Raw genomic sequence first — 21,863 nt, forward strand, 5'->3', positions numbered from 1 at the left:
TTTTGCTTGGCGACTTTAATAAAAATCCTTCTGCCAAAAAATGAGGAAGGGTCGGCGCCGGTGGCTCACTCCTGTCATCTTAGCTACTCAGGAGATTGAACTATGAGGATCGCGGTTCAAAGCTAGCCCAAGCAGGAAAGTCCGTAAGACTCTTATCTCAAATAAATCACTCAGAAAACTGGAAGTGGCCGCTATAGCTCAAGTGATAGATGCTAGCCTTGAGCTGAAGAGCTGATGACAGTGCCCAGACTCAATGTTCAAGCCCCATGACCATCCAAAAAAAAAAGAAGAGTAAGAGAGATAGGACTACAGAGCTACAGAGGTTCACATCCAGGCCTGGCTTCAGGATTTTTTTTTTTAAACAATGAAAAGTAGAACCCAATGGGAGACAATTATTAGGAAACTGGCTACAGAAAAATGTTTTATTTCATGCAATGGAATATGATGCAGCCATTAAAAAGAATGAGGTCGATAAACTGAAAGATAAAAAGGTAATTTTATATGAGGAATGAAAAGGCCTTCCTAAGCTCCAGAAAACTGTTTACTCTCATTTACTTAGAAAATACATACTTAGAAGGGACTTGCATAGACAAAGGAGTAGAAGATTACACACCCAACTGCTAAGCTGCATATTTCTGAGGAGGGCAGGGGGGGGGGGGAGCAGTCTGTTAATCAATGGGACACTCACGTTTCTCGGGGCAGTTCTGTCCTTTGGATCTTTTAGGTTTTCATCTATTACTAAGAGGAGATGGAAAGGGTAGTTTGACGGCCTTGTGTGAAGGGAAAAGCTGAGGAGTTTTGGTTACTAAGTTTCCTCAGACTCTACCACGGGCTGAGGTGAGGAGACCCCGCCCCGCTGAGGTGATTCTGCAGATCCGAGGCGGGAGGCCGCCAGGGGGGCGGGGCCATCCGTGTCCGGCCGCCTGCTCCGCTCCCACTATGCCCTTATAAGGAGCGCCGCGCGCTGGGGCTCGGGAATCCGGTTGCAATCCCTGCGGCGCAGCCCCAATCCTAGGCCCCTCCCTTGGGAATGGGGGCGGGGCGGGACTTTGGCGGCGCCGGTGGTGTGTGTGGGGGGTGGAGGTTGAGCCTCTCGAAAAGGAGCCAATAGGAGTAGCAGCTCCGGCCTTGAGCGGCGAGGCAATTGGACGCTGCGACACGAAAGGGCGGGGCGCCCCGTGAGGTTAGTTACGCCGAGGGAAGCCTGGAGTCTGTAGTCGCTGTTGGGAGTCCGTCTCTCCGCGGGTTCCTTTTCCCGCAGATCTTGTTCTCGGTCGCTCGCGGTTCGCCGCCCCGCTAAGTCGCCGCGATGCCGGTGTTTCATACACGCACGATTGAGAGCATCTTGGAGCCGGTGGCGCAGCAGATCTCGCACCTGGTGATTATGCACGAGGAGGGCGAGGTGGACGGCAAAGCCATTCCTGACCTCACGGCGCCCGTGGCTGCGGTGCAAGCGGCGGTCAGCAACCTAGTCCGGGTAAGCGCTCTGGGCCTAGGCCTGGGTCGGGGCTGGAGCCGAGGCCGTGGCGGGGGCGGGGCCGGGGGCGGGAGACAGCCCCTAGGTCCAGGTCTGTCTAGCAGCTTCCATTCGCGGGCTGACTGGCAGTCTCAGTACCAAGATGATTCGGATTCGAATGTTGATTAACCCGCCCGATGACCTTGCGCAAAGCCCCCGAGCCTCTGGGAGGGAGAAGGGAGGTCTCAGTTTCCCCGTCTATAAAATGGGGGCAACCATAATGAAGCCTGCCTTGCGGGTGTGTTGTGAAGATTCTGCGAGGTGTTAGCGTGGCATTTTGCCTGTCGCTGGCGCCCACAAATGATAATTGTTAGGCAGCCCCCCCCCCGGGCTGGCTGTGGTTCCCCACGGTGACCGCCTTGCTCTCCACTCCTTTTTAGGCCTGTGAGTAGGGAGTGGGTTTTCCTCCCAGGGACTCTGCTTTGAAAGCCGCTGTTCTCCTTTCTAATGCTTTCTAATGCCTGGCATTCCGAGACCTGCCTGACTCCACTAGCCCACCTCTTCCCGCAGTCGCATTTCGGATCCTTTTATCCCCACTGATCTTGGAGATCTCTGGTCTATATCCACTCCTTCTCCGCAGGGTATCTTGTATTCATACCTTTACGCAGGAGACCCGTTTATTCTCCCTCTTGAACTACTGCCTTTCAATTTATTTCCTCCTCGTAGATTTCCACCTGGCTTTACCTTCTGTCAAAGGGTTTCCTCCCACTGGGGCCTTTCCTGACTCGCGGGAAGTCCTGCTCTGCCCCTCCTTCTGGCAGGAAGCAAGATGGAGCTGCCTGGAGAGGCCTGTGGAATCTAAGAGCTCTAGCCCCCTGCCCAAAAGAAAGCTGGGAGGTCCCCTCCCTCGGCCATACTTCCTGGTGGCCACTGGCCCTACAGGTCACTGTAGCCCACAGTTGTGACAAATAACTGAAGTGATTCCTACAGGAGGTGAAACCTTCTGGAATGGGGAAAAGAGATAGCAGTCTGTTAACAGTCCTCTGGCTACTGTCACTCACTTAACCCACTCTGGGTGGTTGACTCAGACCACTGTTGCTTAGGATGAGCAACGGTGGAAAAAGTTTATACCTCGCCCTTACAGAGCTATGTAAACAGTGTGTGTTAGGATAGTTGGTAGGTAACTGTGGGTCTGGGTGGGGCTTGGACAATTTATCTGATTTGAGTAGTGCACTTAGAGAGGAACTTCAGTAGTTGAAGGTCTCCCTGGGTTTTATGAAATCTAGAGGACAGAGAAACACCACACACCAAATTCTTGTTCTTCTTTAGAGACTCAGTAAAGATCTACTCAGTAAGAATACTGTATTGACTCAGAATGTCCGATTTTACATTGTTCTCATTCTCTTTAAAATTCATTTCACTCTGATTTCAGAGTACATTCTTAATGTAGTGCTGTCTAACATGGCTGCATTCCAGGCCTCCATTTTTCATCAAGTAGGAAACAATGTAAAGAGACAAGGTAATAGAGTCTCTATGTTGTACTTCAGGAAATGAAATCTTAAAAACCACATGTTGCACTTGGAGCACAGTTAGTGCAGTCAAGGGGTTGATATCTGGTTAGGCTATTTAGAGAAAAGTTATTTATGAGCTTCTATGCTATGAATTAATAAGCATTGAATTAATACTATATGAAGAGCATTGCAATAAATTAGTGGTTCTCATATGCATGAGAATCACCAGTGGGGCTTTTCAGATATAAAAATGTCCAGCTCCCACCCCAGACATCGTGGAGAGCTCTCTAGGGGTGAGGTGAAGGCCTTTATATTTTTAGGAAGCTCCATATGTGATTGTCATAAGCAACTTGAGTTAGAAAATACTGTAATAGGCATGGAGACAAATTCAAAAGAAGTAAGGCTAGTTATAGGTTGAAAAAAAAATCTCATCTAGTTACAAACTTTACAACACAATCAAAAGAAGGATTTTGAAATTTGAAGTCCTTATGAATTAGTAGAGAAAGTGGAAAGGTTTGTACTGACAGTCATGAGCAGAGGTTCTTCTAAGTCATCTCCAGGTTTTAGCAAATGGATTGTCTTGATCGTAATTCTGGAGGAAAGTTGAGAAAAATTAGAGATGAAGTCAGTGCATGGCATATGGGAAGTTTAACCGAAGACCTTATCCATCTGGATGAACAAAGAGAGTGGGGGGGGGAGCATGAGAATGGTGTGTGAGGAAGACTGTGGGTTGGCTCTGGGGAGGCCAGAAGATCTAGCTATTACTTTGATTTCTCAGTGCCAAGTGTGGCTTTTTGAATATATGGGTCCCATATGTGCCTCAAGTCTTAACTAGATTGTGTCTAGAGAGCAAGCCTTTATATATATATATATATATATATATATATATATATATATAATTTTTATATAATTTATATATGTATATAATTTTCCAGTTTCTAGCCTCCACATTGAGCCACAGATGGCTTAGTAAATATTGTTGAGAAAAAGGAACTATGGGAAGGATGAAAAATGAGAAGACCTTATAAGTTGGTTGATTATGAAGAAAATGAAGGCTTTAGATGATGCAAGGAAAATGGAGAAGGAATTAACCGGAAATGTAGTAGAAGACATAATAACTCTATAATGGACTCCTCACCTTGTTTGGGAAAAATATATGGTATTACTATAAAATAATGACTAATTTTTGAGCAAATAATCTGAAATTTGCCAGTTGGTATGGTATATACCTGTGATGTTTGCTACTCAGATCTCAGCCTCCTGAGAAACTAGGGTTACAGGTGTGACCCCCACCCCCCAGCACTTGGCTCCAAATTTGTTTTTTGGGGTTCAGAAAATGTATATTTTGACTGTTGGGGCACTAGTGAGCCCACCTACTTCATTTACTATTTATTATTTAACATTCTTGTTCTATATGACTTTTGGATATTTGTAAAATTAAAAATTAATAGATGAGCTGGGTGTTAGTGGCTTCTCCTGTAACGTTAGCTACTCAGGAGGCTGAGATCTGAAGATTGCGGTTCAGAGCTAGTTTGGATAGGAAAATCTGTGAGACTTTTTATCTCCCATTAGCCATCCCTCTAAACTGGAAGTGGAATTGTGACTCAAAGTGGTAGAGCACTAGCCTTGAGCAAAAAGAGTTCAGGCCTTAAGTTCAAGCCCCATGGCGAACAACAACAACAACATTTACTAGATGAGCCTGGTGCCGGTGGCTCATGCCTGTAATTCTTGCTACTCAGAAGGCTGAGATCTCAGGATCACGATTCAGAGCCATTCTGGACAGGAAAGTTTATGAGAATCTTATCTTTAATTAACCCCCAGAAAACCAGAAGTGGAGCTGTGGCTTAAAATGGTAGAGCACTATCCTTGAGCCAAAAAGATCAGAGACAGTGCCCGGGCCTGAGTTCAAGGCCCTCAAACAGCAAAAAGTTACTAAGTGAAGATGAGCTTTTCAATTGTTGGAGCATGGCCATTCATTCATTTACAAGACAGGTATTTTTAAGACCTCTTTGAATGTCAAAGAATATATGTATATGTATACACACACGAATAATACCATTTTGGGAACAGTTTTGTTGAGAAAGAATTTGCATACCATACCGTTTATTTAAAGTGTACAAGTCATTATTTTTGGATATGTTTTCCAGGTTGTGCAATAATCACTACAGTCTAATTTTAGAACATTTTGACTCTTCCAAAAGAAACCCCATACTCATTAACAGTCATTCATTGTTTTCCCCCACCTTGTTTCCCAAGCCTGGCAGCCAGCAGTTTACTTCCTGTATACTGTAGGATTTACGTGTTTTGGACATTTCATGTCAGTGGGATCATACACTATATAGGCTTTGTGTCTGGTATCCTTCACTTAATGTTTTACTTTCTTCATGGATCAAACTTCATTCTTTTTTGTTTTTCCTAAATTAGACTCTATTGTATTACAGTAAGGCAACTTTAAACACAGAGAGCAAGTTCTATACAATAATAAAGGAGGAGGGAAGTGGAAGATGGAACAGAGAAAGTACACAAAAGTTCCAAGAATAGGCTTCAGTAAGCAGTGTGAAGAAGTCAGAAATCTTTATCTGCTCAATGTATGTACAGCATCGTTTATAAATTTTCTTTTCTCATTGAAGTGGCCTATAGAAAACTGTCAGTCTTTGATGTGTCCATTACAGTCATGTCAGTTTTATTAATGGGGCTTCAGATACTTTGCCTTTCACATGGCATTTGAGGGCAAGTGTAACTATTCCTTGGGCTCATGAAATATTTATTTGGGGAGTTTTTGTGGCCTTGACTTTTATGGGCCTCGCCCATATATCTTAGGCACTTGGGACCAGTGCTGGGACAAATAGTAGCATTGTCTTCACTTTGGGCTGATAGATGGGAAAGGGTATACTGCTCTTAAAAGAGAGTTTAGCAATTAATTTTGTCACTTTGTAACAATCAGTTTTAAACTGAAGTTACTTTTTGCTTTCATTTCTTTTGATTGGTGTTAGACTATTTTAGTTAAAAACAAGTAACAACAATGATAGATTTGTGAGTATTTCTTTTCTTAATACTTTTCTATTTTTTTTATATTTTTGTCGGATGGGTTTATTTCATATAAAATGATAATCTACCGTTCCATGTATTTTTTTCAACAAGAACATAATTTCATTTTTCTATTTTTTTCTAATTTTCAAAATTATATAATTCATGTATTAAGCAAGAATTAGTAAAGTAAATAGGAATGTTTATATAACCTTTTACAGTTCATGGAATACTGTCATGTTGGTGATTTTAAAGCAGTCCTGTAGGTAGCTATTGTGGGGTCCCCATTTTATAGATGAGGAAACTGCCGTTTAGAGAAATTAAATAGCTTCTCTTATAGCTTCTCTTATAGCTTGGACTCAAATTCAGGCTCTCCTAGTCAAGATTCTCTGCATTTTTCACTCCATTGTTCCATCTAGTGGAGGGAACATCTGGCTTTTGGGTGACATGAGGCCCATAAAATCATTTGATACATGATTGGATGGACAAATTTATGTTTCACAAATGCTTTTTGTTGGCTTCCCTGGCTATCTCTCTGTTGATAATTTTGTATGGCCTGCAAATGATGTTATAAATATCCAAATGGCCCTTGGCAGAAAAATGGATGTCCACCTTTGAGCCAAAGTCGTTAAATATCAGTGAAGGTTCCCTACCTTGATTCAGAAGCAACAAAACTGTTGTTAGTCATAAATTCCCATTTGCCATGGGACTGGCAACAGAACCTGTTTGAAGGACCTGTGAGAATGATGTGAAAGTAGGTTTGTTTCATAGCTACACAGCATTCTGTTGCCTGCCCTAATCAACTTCCCTCTCTTCTTCCCTTCCTCCTTTTTATCTTCTTTCTTTTCTTTCTTCCTTCCTTTCTCACTCCTTTTCCCTTCCCCTAATCCCTATCCTCCATTTCTCTCACTCCTCTTTTCTTTTTCTTTCCTACTCCTTTCTCTTCCTTACTATTCCCCTCTTGAAAAAAAAAAAAAAGGTGATACAAATGAGTCCCAAAGCACCTAAGCTTGAAAAAGCAGATCAAGGATTATTATTTTTTTCGTGGTGCTAGTGTTTCAACTTGGCAGGCACTGTCGCTGAACCTAACTTGCAACTGTTTTAGACTGGTCATTTTTGAGATATTTGAGTTTTGCTTATTGACTGGGGGTGCACCTGGACCACAATTTGCCTATTTTGTGCAGTGCTTCTGTCTGTTTCTGGGTGGCAGGTGCATACCAACATGCCTAGTTTCTATTCTCTGAGATGAAATCTTGCAAACATTTCTGGTTAGGTAGCCCTGAAACCATAATCTTCTTGATCTCAGGCTCCGTTGAAGCTGGAATGACAGACAAACATCCAGACTATTAGTTGAGAAGGGGGTCTCAAGTGTTTGCCGAGACTAGTCTTGAACAGGGATTCTTCTGATTTTACCCTCCCAAGTAGCTAAGATTACAGACATGCACTATCAACTCCAGGCAGGGGTTGTTCTGAAAAAATAATATATGTGATTGCTTAGCTTGAAGTCTGTTACAGCAAAATAGTATTTGAAATAAATTTGTAGGCTCTTTGTGGAATCTACGTTTTTCCTATGAAAAATTTTGTCCTTACATTGAAAAGATTTAAGAATTTGGACGGATGTGAATTTTATTTCAGTAATATTTAACAAGTGACTGAGAGAACAGATTATTTTGAAATAGCATATGTTTCCACAGCCATGTTTATATTTAACGTAAGCAACTTAAATGTTTGCTTATAGTTAGTTATACAGAGAAAAGTTTGTTTGTTTTTTAAACAAATAACATTGGTATAATTCTAAATGGATAAAGGAGGAGTCATTGACAGTTGCTTCGCTTTACCCCTCCTGTTTCAGGCACCATGTAAGGATAGCACTAGGTAAAAACTACTTTTGGACATAGAACTCATTTAGGTTTTAATATTTCTTCTATGTTTGTTTTTTATGTTTTTTTTTTTTTTTTTTACATATTTAGTTATTGGTCATTTATATGGGTATAAAATTTTTTTTTTTTTTTTTGTCGGTCGTGGGGCTTGAACTCTGGGCCTGGACGCTGTCTCTCAGCTCTTCAGCTCAAGGCGAGCGCTCTACCACTTGAGCTACAGCGCCACTGCCGGTTTTCTGGTGGTTTATTGGAGATAGGAGTCTCACGGTCTTTCCTGCCCGGGCTGGCTTTGAACCGCGATCCTCAGATCTCAGCCTCCTGAGTAGCTAGGATTACAGGCGTGAGCCACCAGCGCCCGGCAAAATGTTTTATATATATTATAGAAAGGATAATCATTTAACAAATTTTCTGTTGACTTCCTGGTCTTTCTAGAACCCCCTGGGAAACAAGGGTAGATAAGAATATCCTGTCATGTCCATCTTCCCAGTCACTAGGACACATGTTTGCATGTGCCACTTATTACACTTGTTTGGCATGTCTTCTGCAATGAGATTTTAAGTTCATTGATGGCAGGGACCATGTCTGTTGTGGTCATAGATTTGCAGTACTCATTTTAAAATTGAACAAATATATGCATAATATTCATTAGAAATTATTATGCAACCAATATTTCTCATCCTCAGCTTGGAAACATCTGGACCAGCCAAATTTAAAATCTCATCAAATTTATAAAGGACTTTGAAAATAAATAGAGTATATGCTGAGAGGGAGGAATGACTGGCTAACAGCCCATTGTTTGAGATAACAAGAGTGTTCAGGCTATTTTGAGTGGTGATTTCTCTGTTTCAGAGTTATTTCAACTATGCAGGCCACTTACTAAATTCATAAGATGTGACTCTGTGACTCCTATCTGGCATTTGGATTTTGCATTCTCTTTTTGGGAGTGCCTTTTAAAAATTTAAGGATTTAGGCCAGGTGTTGATATTTTATTTGGAGCCTTCCTGTTAGAGTGTAGCTTCATACTATGAGTCATGAATTCTTCATCAAACATCTTTTATTTCCTTGAGCCATATGGCAAGAAACAAAGGTAGTATAAAGTTGATCTGCTTTTTTTTTTTTGCTTTCTGGCTGAGTTGGACTCAACCTTTTTGTTAAACTATATGTCATGGTCATGATAGTGGGGGATTTACAAATAAAACAGCATTAGGACACTATGAAAAAAAGGAGCAGTCCTTAATGAGCAAGGATCTATCTAGATGTTCCTTTTAAGGATTCTCTCTCTCTCTCTCTCTTCTCTTTTCTTTCTCTCTTTTCTTTTCTTTCTCTCTTTTCTTTTCTTTCTCTCTTTCTTTCTTTCTCTCTCTTTCTCTCTCTTTTCTCTCTTTCTTTCTCTCTGTCTTTCTTTCTCTCTTTCTCTCTTTCTTTCTTTCTTTCTTTCTTTCTTTCTTTCTTTCTTTCTTTCTTTCTTTCTTTCTTTCTTTCTTTCATATCAGGAATTGAACTCAGGGCCTCAATCTTGCTAGGCAGGTGCTCTACCCCTTGAGTCATGCCCACAGCCCTTTTCCCATTTAGGTTTTTTTTTTTTCTTCTTTTTTTTTTTTTTCCAGATAGGATCTTAAGCTTTTGCTTGGTGCTAGCCTTGCACTTGTATTCTCCTACCTCTGCCTCCCGAGTAGCTGGAATTGCAGTTGTATGCCATCTTGAATGGCCAAGACTATTTTTTTCCTTAGGTCTTGCTGGACTGGAGGTCTGGCTCAAACAATAGCATATCTGCCTAGCAAGTGCAAAGTACTGAGTTAAAAAAAAAAAAAAAGAAGTTTTGCTGCATAGCCCAGAAGGCCTTGTATTTACAATGTTCCTCTTTCAACTTAGCAAGGCCAGGACTCTTGATGAGAAAGGTTGTTCAGTCTTCTTGTTTTCAGTTAAGTCTGAAAACCTTAAACATTCTCATATGGCTGGGACTAGAAGAAGAAAATAAACTTCTGCCATGACATTTTAAAGCTTCAACAACCTTCAAGACTAGATAGAATACATTCCTTCAGAGTGAGCTTTTAAGAGGAAACTAAATCTGTAATAAGTCTCTAGAATGCTAAAAGAAAATGAAGGATTTTTCCATTGAAAGCTTTCATTTGTCTTTCTATTCCTTGTACCCTGGACTTGGAGAATTTTTGCAATATGTATTTGTTTATATTGAGCTATATAAGTTCAGATAAGTTTTTGATTATCAGGTGTCTGCCACTCAGTTGGTTTTTTTTTTTGGTCTGTCATGGGGCCTGAACTCTGGGCCTGGACGCGGTCCCTCAGCTCTTCAGCTCAAAGCTAGCGCTCTACCACTTGTGCCACAGCACAAGCTTTTTCTGCTTATGTGGTGCTGAAGAATCAAACCCAGGGCCTCATGCATGCAAGGCAAGCGCTCTACTACTGAGCTACCTTCCTAGCCCTGCCACTTAATTTTTAAAAGCTAATTTTAGTATTTATTTTGTTTCCATTTTGAGAATGAATATGGAGAGAAAAGCTTTTTTTTAAAAAAATATTTTTCTTCTTAAGAAGTTATAAATAACCTGGTGTTGTGGTTCATGCCTATAATCCCAGCCACTCAGGAGGATGAGGTAAAATGATCATGAGTCTGAGTCTGGTCTGGTCTACCCAGCTAATTTATATAACCAAGAGAAACAAAAATTCATACATAACATTTATTGCATTGGTTATTTATATTTGACTTTTAGATTTCAAGACACAATTTGTCCCTTCTCTCATTAGCCAGCCCAGTAGACTGGTTATGTGAGTGTGGTGTGCAGGTATAGAGGATGAGGAATGTTGCATCCTAAAACTAAACATGGCTGACAGATCTTGCTAAGTTGCAGAAAATAGAGTCTTTTGGCCCTTAGAGTTTTTCTCACTGATAAAATTTCCAGTAGAATGACTTTTGAGGGGAAAGTGGCTGAATTTCGCTGCTGTTCTTACCACAGCTGGTCATAAGCCAAGTTAAAATCATTCCTCTTTTGAAATAAGGCTTAAGTTATTCCCACAAGTAAGCTCACTGTGAAGAAAGAAATGGCACGTTTGTTCTTAGAGCTGAGTTGAAGACCTCTCTTATCTAGTTTCCTAGTGTTTCTTTCTAGCCTTCTAGCTCTGTCCCCACCCCAATTCTGGGGAACTGGCCCATTATTTATTGACTGGGTAGACAGCATGGTTTTGTTCATTGCAATTAACATAAATATATATGAATGGCTGGTGAAGCTTATATAGAAAATAAAAATCCATGCCAGCAATGCTTATATTTCTCGACCCTATCTATGCACCTGGTTACATGTTATGAACAATACCAGGGTTACAAGACATGAATTCTAGTCTCAAGTTGATACAAATACAGATGGATTTAATAATTGATTTAGCCACTTACATTCCAGCAATGAAATCGTTGTAGAATTTGTTATTCCTCTGAAAGGATTATGTGTTAGTACTGTAAGTACAGTCGTTTTTATTCTTTGTAGTTATAGAGAAAATGTCAAATGCTGCTGATGTTGGAACGATGAGCACATAGTAGGCACATAGTAGTAGAGAGGAGTGAGTAGTTAGTGGTCTCCATGGTAACCTAAAGACCTTCAAGCATTGCCTTCAACTGCTCTCTTCAGGCTCACTGCGCTTTCATTTCTTCCAAAGCACAGTGCTTCCTGTGGACTTTTCTCTGTGCTGTTCGCTCTGCCTATACTTCTCTCTTCTACTCGGATAATTTCTACTGATCCTCATGTCCCACTAACCATTTTTTCCCTCCCTGAGACTGGGACTTGAACTTAGTATCTGAAGCTTTTGCTCTTTGGCTGGGGCTCTACCAGTTAAGCTCTACTTCCAACCCCAACTGTCCATTTTTTAAAAAATGGAGTGTTTTCCTAGACTCTGTGTTTTTCCTTATTGTGATTTCACACTTGTAATTATTTGTGTGGTTAATATTTCTTTAACATCTTTCTCTCTGTCAAATATTGATTCTGCTGTGTTTACTTCTGAAGTTTTAGTATGCCTGTATCATAGTAAGGTTCTTGAGAAATACAGAGTAAAAAATGAAAGGAAGGCCATTTGCTGTATTCAAAGAATACAGCATATATTATACTATGAGTGAAATTTAACTGTCAATTAGGAAAATAGCTATAAAGCATAGCATATATAGATTATCCAATTCATGTTGAATAAGCCCATGTACAGTACTGATGTGCATATGAGGACAATCCTGCCCAACCCAATACAGAATTATAGAGAATATGTAAATTTAAATACAAATGGAACATGGACTTGGAATTCTTCATTAGTTTTGATCCTTTGCAAATGAAGAAAACAGTCTGCTTTGGTAAAATGTATCTTGTATGAGTTAACAAATACCAAAGTCAGTCTTTAGATATAGATACCAGATAAATCAGCATAGAAATATAATAAGAATCTGAAGAGGCACTAGAGTTCAATGGGTAAGAGATAAACTCCTTAGGTTCAAATCCCATCGATGACACCTAAGAATGGTATCCTTGGGAAAGGTATTTAGTTCCCATTTCTATTCATGATTGATTGGTTGATAGTGGTACTAGGGTTTAGACTCAGAGCCTCTTGCTTGCTCTGCCCACTGAACCATGCCTCATTAGTTAGTATTATTTTTTAGGATAGAGTCTTGCTTCCCACTGAGGGCAGTCCACCTATTTCAGGTTTCTCATTGTTATTGGGGTCACAGGTGCCAAGGCTCCTGGGCTTTTCTGCTTGTGCTACTTTGGATCTTTGATCCTCCCAATGTTAGGCCCCCTACATAGCTTGGGATGACAGGTGTTTATACCACTGAGGCTATGGGTTGAAAAGGATCTTGTAAACTTTTCTACCCAGGCTGGCCATGATCCTCTCAAGTAGCTAGGATTATTGTCATGAGCTACTGGCACCTGACTTTTAATCCTTGTTTCTCATGGTTCCACTCTGTAAAATAAAATTCAAGATAAAACCCAATCTCAGAGTAATTGTATGAAGTAAGGTCATTAAAATGTTAGAATGATTCCTCATATATAATTAAGAGCTCAATGTGTATTAGATTTTATTGCTTATACTTTTCCCCATAGTTTTAAAGACATATTTTAAATGTTAAGGTAAAGAAAAGGCAGTGTTGATTTTAAAAAATGTCTAGGCATAGCTTCTTTTTCTCAACAAGGCAAAATTCCAATGAAAGCTTTCAGTAGAACTCCATATGTTGTGGAATATACAGTTTTACCAACTTGGGGAAAATATCACTCAGAATTTTAGATGTCTGAACCTTTGATTGCCAGTTTCTCTTGAATAAAGACAGCCATCAGCTTAATTTTTTTTTTTTTTGAGAACATGGAGCATGAACACCCCTCCCCCCCTTTTTTTTTGTCATACTATGGATTGAAACCAGGGTCTTGTGTTTGCCCAGTCTGACCTCAAACCTTGATCCTTTTCATATCAGACCTCCCAAGTAGCTAGGATTGTAGTCATTAACCACTGAAGCCTGACCTCTTAATCCTTGCTTCTCATGAGCCTACTCTGTAAAACAAAACTCAGGATAATATCTGACTCTCAGTTTAATTGTAAGTATTCATACTAAGTATATTCCAAGATCTCCAATGGATGCCTAAAACCATAGCGTGTAAACCATAAATATATTGTTTTTCCTACACAGCACATACATATCTATGAAAAAGGCACAATAAGAGATTAACAGTAATTAATAAAATAGAAAAAATTTTAAAATATTTAATAAAAGTTATATGACTGATCTCTTTGTTACTTTCTTCCTCCAATGCCAGGAGCTCCCTTTCCTTCTTGTTGAGTGGCCCAGCACACAGGCCACTGTGCTGAGTTGAAATTAATCACCCTTTGCTGTGTTCCAGTTTCTTGTCAAACTGTCTTAGGAATTAGAACTACTAGTGCTCATCTGTGTCCAATACTCCCTCTTTCTTCCAGGCCCCACCCAACTTCTAAATTCTAGTTCTAGAGGCATCTAGGAAACCCCATTCAGTGGGATCACTTACATAGCAACAAAATATTGAGACAGACATGCTTATATTTTCCAACAATGTCAGAATTACTGAATAGTGACATATTTGCAAGTTATACCAATTTCATTGGCATTAATTTGCCAAGTACTGTTGATGTCACTTGATAGCACTGTGTCATTGGTCACATAGTTTTTTTAAAAAATTAATGATGATTACTAATTTTAGACCACATGTTCTATTTTACGCAGTAATAATATATAGCTGGTTGCAATTGTAGCACTGAAGTATTTTTTCCCCACTGAGCAAGAAAAGACAGCTAAAAATTCTGAGTCACAGTCAGCAGAATGACTTTGAAAATTCCAAAGGCAATAGTTTGTAAACCAGATACTCTTTCTTAATTTGACATGGCTCCGTAGTAAAAGGAACTATAAATAAGCATCATCTCTAAAATTGACATACTCTCTTAGCATCTCTGAAACCCAAACTTTCATGTTACATTTTCTTGGGCTGTTCTGTAGCCACCATGAAAAGGCAGATTCCTTAGCCTTCTGCAGTCATATCTTAGAGCACTGGAGAAAGAGAATGTAAAACTTTACTTTGTATCCCCTTCTTGTCTGGAAATTGTTAGTTTCAAAATGGTGCTTAATAGATAAATAACCCTTTTTCTTTTCCTTTGTCTCAAGTCCTGTTTTGTTGATCTTCCCATCCCTCTTTTTTTTTCTTCTTTTCCTTACTCAAAGCCACCAGTCCATATAAGGCTTATCTCCTAATCCCTCCCTGCCATCCATTACTGCCCAGTAAATTCCCCATAAGTATAGCTCTGATCTCAACATCTTGTTTCTCAGAAACTTTCTAGACCTCCTCTACATTAGCTTTGTGTTAAAATTTCTTATTCTGTTTTTTTTTTTTTTTTTTTTTTTGTCGGTCGTGGGGCTTGAACTCTGGGCCTGGGCGCTGTCCCTCAGCTCTTCAGCTCAAGGCGAGCGCTCTACCACTTGAGCCACAGCGCTACTTCCGGTTTTCTGGTGGTTTATTGGAGATAGGAGTCTCACGGTCTCTCCTGCCCGGGCTGGCTTTGAACCGCAATCCTCAGATCTCAGCCTCCTGAGTAGCTAGGATTACAGGCGTGAGCCACCAGCGCCCGGCTCTTATTCTGGTTTTTAAGGATGATCTTCCCTATGCTCTTTCTGATCTTATTTCTCTGTGAAGAGTAGGATTCAGCAAGCAAGAGCCTCTGTGCCAAATTTTGTACTGCCCAGGAGCTAAGAATAATGTTTAGATTTTTTTAATATTTAGAAAAAAAGAAATTATACAAAATTAACATTTTTTTACCCATGAAGTTCTATTGGGGTACAGCCATACCCATGAATTTATTATTTTGTATGATTTCTTTCACACTTACGGTGACAGAGTTGAGAGGTTGTGACAGAGACCATATGGCCTAAAAATATTTACTGTTTGGCCCTTTATAGAAAAAAACTTGCCAACTCACAACCTAGAGACATAGATTTACAGTATTGTAAGTAGATCTGAGAGATGTTCTAATACAACACTACCATTTAAAAAATGAGAACACTTGTTAGGCATAATCAACAGTGTGTCTAAAGCACGTTCCTTTGACAACGGAGAAGCCAAATTCAGAGTCCATGCTGATCCTGCCCCACCTTGTGTGCCTACTGTGAAGTCTGGACTAGCTAATTGAGACACTGGGCATTTTACCAACAGACTCCAGAATGCCTCATTTCGGAGCACACATGGCACATCCTTGCATCTAAGGTGGATTTGACCTTTCAGAGAATGCCTGTGATTTAAGGCTTAAACATTGACTTGTTCACTCCAACAAGGCATCTTATGCTATTACTGACCCTTGGTGCTGTTAAGACCTTCCTTTTCCCAATCACTAGTTCACTGCAGTAATCCTATTAATGTTCTAGGCTGTTGGCTCCTTAACAGTATATCTTTGTATCATTCTGAGTGTCATCCTAATAGGGCCTTACATATACAACTTTCAGGACATATAGAATTGATTAATCTAAAACTAAGTAGCAGCCATGTGCTATAATTCAGAAGGCTGAGATCTGAGGATTATGGTTTGAAGTTAGCCTGGGTAGGAACACACACACACACACATACCCCTAATTGGCTATATAATGTACCTTAGACATCTCTGATTCTCTTCTGTTTAAAAAAAAAAAAAAAAAAAAAGGACCTGGTGCAGTGGTTCATATCTGTAATCCCAACTACTCCAATGGCAGAGATCAGGAGAAGAGCAGTTTGAGGCCAGCCTAGGCAAAAAATTGATTCCCATTTTAACCAATAAAAAGTTAGCCATGGTGGCAAGGCACTTGTTTATCCCAGCTGCATGGGAGGTTGTAGGTAGATCCTGGTCTGAAGCCAACCTTGGTAAAAAACATTAGACACTATTTAAAAGATAATTAAATAAAGAGGGTGGGGCATGGCTCAAGTGGTTAAAATGCTGGTCTAGCAAGTGAAAGGCCCTGAGTTTGAACTCCAGTAAAAGAAGAGGAGGCAAAGCAGGAGGAAGAGGAGAAGGAAGTAGAGAAGAAGAGGAAGTGTGGTATCACACTTGTGGTTTGCTGGTGTTAATGCAATGTTATTTAGGAGAATTCAGTGTCATCTTCATTGCATCTACTTAGCAATTGATGAAGTATGTGTACTTGGGAGAGAGAACTTGGATTTGACCTAAAGAGGATTAGTCTATTGTGTGATGATTATTTAAGCCTTTAGTGTATTTATTGATTTTACCAGCCTTATAAAAACTTGCTTGCTAAGGTAGAAATTCACGCTAAAATCAAATTCAATAATGAAGTCTTGCCACATTCGCTTTTGATCTCCAGAGCCTTTGCTGTTAAATCTTCTACTTACACTCAGCTTGAAAATGTTTCCATTTATGAACTGAATATAGCATAATGTTCTTCAGTAAGCCATTAGGAGTGAACTGGATGTTTCATAAGGATTGAGCTGAGCAGGGTGCTGGTGGCTCTCACAGCTCTAATCCTGGCTACTCAGGAGGCTGAGATCTGAGGACCAAAGTTCGAAGCCATCCTGGGCAGAAAAGTCCCTGTGAGATTTTTACCTCCAATTAACCACTCAAAAACCAGAAGTGACTCTGGCTCAAAGTGGTAGAGTGGTGTCCCTCAAGGGACAGCACCCAGTCCCCAAGTTCAAGCCCAGTGGCCGACCAAAAAAAAAAAAAAAAGAGATTGAACTGGCTAGTTAAAGGATTATAGTTTAGTGTATAGGTGCTTTGTTAATTGTTCCTCATACATATATTTTATTTATTTATTTATTATTTTTTTGGGTCCGGTCGTGGGGCCTGAACTCTGGGTCTGGGTGCTGTCCCTCAGCTCTTCAGCTCAAGGCTAGCACTCTGCCATTTGAGCCACAGCTCCACTTCCAACTTTTTTCTTTTTGCTTATGTGGTGCTGAGGAATTGAACCCAGGGCCTCATGCATGCACAGCAAGCGTTCTACCACTGAGCCACCTTCCCAGCCCCTTATACATATATTTTAAACAACAACCACCTAGATATCTAGGCTAATGGTTGTTATTCATTACAACGTGATTCTCTCAACTCTACCTAATTCTTTCTTCTTGCCCAGCTGGGAATAAGATTTTTGAAACCATAGGGACTATAGTGTTGATACTTGAAACAAAGTAAAACAAAAAGAAATACAGTTAGCATTCCTGCCCAAGTCTTTCTGTTGGTTTAAACTGGTGCTATGTCTTGTCTATTAATGTTACATAAAGAACAGAGATGAAATACAATCTGCAAAAGGCACAAGCACAAATAGTATTGCTGGGGATGGGTTACAGTGTTTTTTCTATCAGTATTCTTGGCCAGTTTGTTCTAGAGGTGAAGTAGCTGTTCTCTTATTTCACTTTTCAACAAGTTTACAAGCCAGTCTGTGTTGTACCCATATGTAGTCACACTAAATTGTGTTTGCAGTTATTGAAAAGATAAAAATACCCAGAAGAAAAGCCTAAAGGTACAATTTGCAAGTTTTTGTAGTATAAGAACCATAAAAGACTCCTTTCTGTAAGCATTTTAATTGGCAGCCTTACCATTTGATGCATGCATATGACAAAGTAGTATTTTCAACTCTGCCTGCCCACAGGCAGTTTTGGAACTTTGAGTGTTGTTATTTCACTACAAAGAAATAGCAAAATGTTGCTTGTGGCCCTAAGTTAATGGATCAGAGTGTTTATTATGGCCTGGAGTCAAATTCAATTATAATATTGTAAAAGAGATTGAATAATCCCCAATTAGTGGGCAGAATGGCTCCCAGTCATAGCAAAAGACATCGAAGACTTTCGGTGTTGGGACACTATTTCAAATTTCAGCATCCGTATTTTTTTTTAAAAGAGCAACATTGTTGGTTACTTCTTTTCTTCTTTTTTGTTTTTGGTGGTGCTGGAGTTTTCTTCTTTCTTTTTTTCTCCCTACCTTCCTCTCCCCCCCCCCCTTCTTTCTTTTTCTTTTTCTTTCTTTCTTTTGCTAGTCCTAAAGGTTGTACTCAGGGCCAGGGCCTGGGCACTGTCCCTGAGTTTTATTTATTTATTTTTAAACCACTTGAGCCACAGTGCCATTTCTGTTTTTTTTTTCTTCTTCTGTTTATGTGATACTGAGGAATTGAACCCAGGGTTCTATGCATGATAGGCAAGCATTCGCCCACTGAGCCACATTCCCAGCCCTGGTGCTGGAGTTTTAATTTAAGGCCTCACCTTGCTAGGCAGGTGCTCTTGCACCACATCCCAAGCCATGGTTTACCTTTAGAAGCCAGTTGAGGCTAAGTCGACTCAGTTGATGTTCCCAAAGAAAGTAACAGTTCAGAAGCTCAAACATTAGTGAGCCTGGTATTCCAACTTCTGGGAAGGCAAACCAGGAGTGTTGCACATCAGTTGTGTCCTGATCCTGGGTCCATTTTGCCCAATGTGAACTTGAACTTTTCATGTTCTTTTTGCCATCTGACAGATGTGTAGAATTATGAGATCATATGAAATAATAGCAGGAAACATTAGGCTTCTTTAAATTCCACTCCTTCATTTACAAAGGAGGTAGAGTATAGTGAGCAGCTTTAATTCTGCTAGGGCTGCTTCTAGTTTAATATTAGAGCCGAGAGAAACACCATAATCTGAGTGCTTATAGGCAAATCTGTAAATCCTTGCGCCTCATCTGTAAAATGGGATACTAAGTGGTAGCTACCTTGTGAAATTGCCAGGAGGATTTAATAAGGTAATAAAGAACTTTTAACTTGTACTGCATACTCTACAATTTTTTTTTTAAGGAGGAAAAGGTGGGAAGGAAGGTAGAAAGAGAAAGGTAGAAAGAAAAAAGTAAAAAGAAAGAAAAATGGACTATTGTTTATTTGACGTTAATGACCAGTTCCTAATTTGAATGATTTGGGTATAAATTACATTGTTTAAACCTTGAGAGAGAACTTACTGTTCCGATTTTACTGATAAGGAGACTGAGGCTCCAAGACAGTAAGTTCCTTGGCTAAGGACATGGAGGTGAGATTCAGACTTCTCATGCCCAAACTCCAATTCTTTTTCCCCTACATCATGTTACCTTCCAGTATGGGGAATAGGACCTGGGTTTCTTGAAAATAGATTGCCAGGGCTGGGAAGGTGGCTTAGTGGCAGAGTGTTTGCCTTGCATGCATGAGGCCCTGGGTGCTCAGCACCACATAAGCAGAAAAAGCCAGAAGTGGTGCTGTGGTAGAGCGCTAGCCTTGAGCTGAAGAACTGAGGGACAGTGCCCAAGCCCAGGCCCCATGACTGGCAAAAAGAAAAGAAAAAAGAAAATAGATTACCTTTCAAGCACTCATTTACACATTGATTGTTTGGAGTTATTTTTCCATAGAAACAATATTATAAGTGATAGTTTCATGTCCAGGCCTGTCTGTAAAGGTTACAATGTAATTGAAATTCTACACATTTGTAAACTTAAAATGTTAAAAAAAAACAAAGACAAAACAACTGTGTTTGGCCAGGCACTTGGTGGCTCATGCCTGTAATCCTAGGTACTCAGGAAGCTGAAATTTGGGATCACTGTTTGAAGCCAGCTCAGGGAGGAAAGTCTGTGAGACTCTTATCTCTACTAAACTACCAAAAAAGCCAGATGTGGAGCTGTGGTCAAATGGTAGAGTGCTAATCTTGAGCAAGAAAACAAGCTCAGGCAAAGGCAACAGTGGCAGTCACTAGACACTGTTTTGTTGAAAGTGAACTATAAAACTTGTTAGTGAGGGGGCTGGGAAGGTGGCTCAGTGGTAGAGCGCTTGCCTTGGATGCATGAGGCCCTGGGTTCGATTCCTCAGCACCACATAAACAGAAAAAGCTGGAAGTGGTGCTGTGGCTCAAGTGGTAGAGTGCTAGCCTTGAGCTGAAGAGCTGAGAGACAGCGCCTAGGCCCAGAGTTCAGGTCCACGACTGGCAAAACAAAAACAAAAACAAAAACAAAAAACAAAAAAACTTGTCAGTGAGGGGCTGGGAAGGTGGCTCAGTGGTAGAGTGCTTGCCTTGCATGCATGAGGCCATGAGTTCGATTCCTCGGGACCACATACACAGAAAAAGCTGGAAGTGGGGCTGTGGCTCAAGTGGTAGAGTGATCCCCTTGGGCTGAAGAGCTCAGGGATAGTACCCAGGCCCAGAGTTCAAGCCCCACAACTAATAAAAAACAAAACAAAAACAAAAAAAACAAACTTGTTAGTGAGGATGGGAAGGAAAAACTGGGAGAGAGTGAGGGAAGGGGGGATGAGTGTCCAAAAAGAAAAAAGGTTTACTGGAGTTATTTGTGTAGGAGTGAAGGAGTAAAGGATAGAACTGAGTATTAACCTGTGTAGCTGCTACTTGTCTGTCCTCATTTCTGGTCACTTCACATGTACCAATCACTGTGTCATGGGTAAGAGGGGAAAAACATTCTCAGACCTGAAGTCACAAATTCTCTAAGGTATTGGCTGTTTACTAGAAGTATTTACTAAGGATTATGTTGTCATCCAATAATAATTTTCACCCTATCAGTATTTATGAATATACAGTGGTTAGTAGAGGGAATAATACTACGTTCTCACTTAAGTAATTTGTGTGTAATGTGGTGTGTGTGTGTGTGTGTGTGTGTGTGTGTGTGTGTGTGTGTGTGTGTGTGTACTGGGGTTTGAACTCAGGGTCTGGCTACTGCTCCTGAGGCTAATGCTCTACTACTTGAGCCACAGCTTGACTTTTGGCTTTTTGGTAGTTAATTGGAGATAAGAGATGCACAAACTTTTCTGCTTGTGCTGGCTTTGAACCTCGATCCTCAGGTTTCAGCCTCTTGAGTTGTTAGGATTACAGGCTTGAGCTACCAGTGCTTGTTTTACTTTATAGTGCTTTGGTTTCTCTGGGGAAAATGGGGAGAAGTGAGTGGGTGGTGAGGAGATACGCCTTGTGCTGGTATCCTGTTTTCTGGTTAATTTGGTGATTCTCCAGTAAGTGATTGCAAAGTCTATGGAAGCATCCTGAGTTAAGGGAGAGCAGGACATATTTGCATGTTGGAAACCTATTCACAGTGTCTTCCTAAATAGGGGTCTAGTGACCATGGCTGCTCTGCTAAAATTTGTTTCGTCTTAATTGATACTGTCAATCTCAATGTTGGGTTAGAACAAATGGCTGCTGTCAAGTCAGCCTAACTTTAGCTTTGAGGAAATGATGGGGCTTTGGATGAGTTTGTTTGACATTAGAACTTGCCACAGACATGGTTCATACGCTTTGTTCCGAGCGATTGCTACATTTTGGAATCTTTCACTCCCTCCGTTCCTTTCTTCTTCTTTCCCTTCCTTCTTCTTTCCTCCATCCTTCCTCCCTCTTTTCCTTTTTTTTTTCGGACAAGTTTTTACTATGTACTGCTGGCTGGCTTTGCAGTCTTCCTCCCTTAGTTTTCCAAGTGCTGGGATTATAGGTTTGTACTACCATCCCTGGCCCATATTTTGTAACTTCCACTATATTT

The 21,863-nt window shown here is 40.4% G+C and overlaps 1 protein-coding gene across 2 annotated transcripts in view; it reads left to right on the forward strand.

Annotated features, from left to right (window-relative positions):
• Nucleotides 1-1,186: 1,186 nt before the first annotated feature.
• Nucleotides 1,187-21,863, forward strand: part of Vcl (vinculin) — a 103,230-nt gene continuing 82,553 nt past the window's right edge. Inside the window, exon 1 of one of the 2 annotated variants that reach the window (XM_070020628.1) lies at nucleotides 1,187-1,477. In XM_070020628.1, coding sequence (XP_069876729.1) covers nucleotides 1,310-1,477 — 168 coding nt within the window. In that variant the 5' untranslated portion in view covers nucleotides 1,187-1,309. The remainder of the gene's footprint in view (nucleotides 1,478-21,863) is intronic. The other variant, XM_070020627.1, reaches the window with a different exon arrangement.

This window comes from Dipodomys merriami, unplaced genomic scaffold, assembly GCF_024711535.1.
Source record: "Dipodomys merriami isolate MVZ:Mamm:240054 unplaced genomic scaffold, mDipMer1.0.p SCAF_14, whole genome shotgun sequence".
NCBI classification, from domain to species: Eukaryota; Metazoa; Chordata; class Mammalia; order Rodentia; family Heteromyidae; genus Dipodomys; species Dipodomys merriami.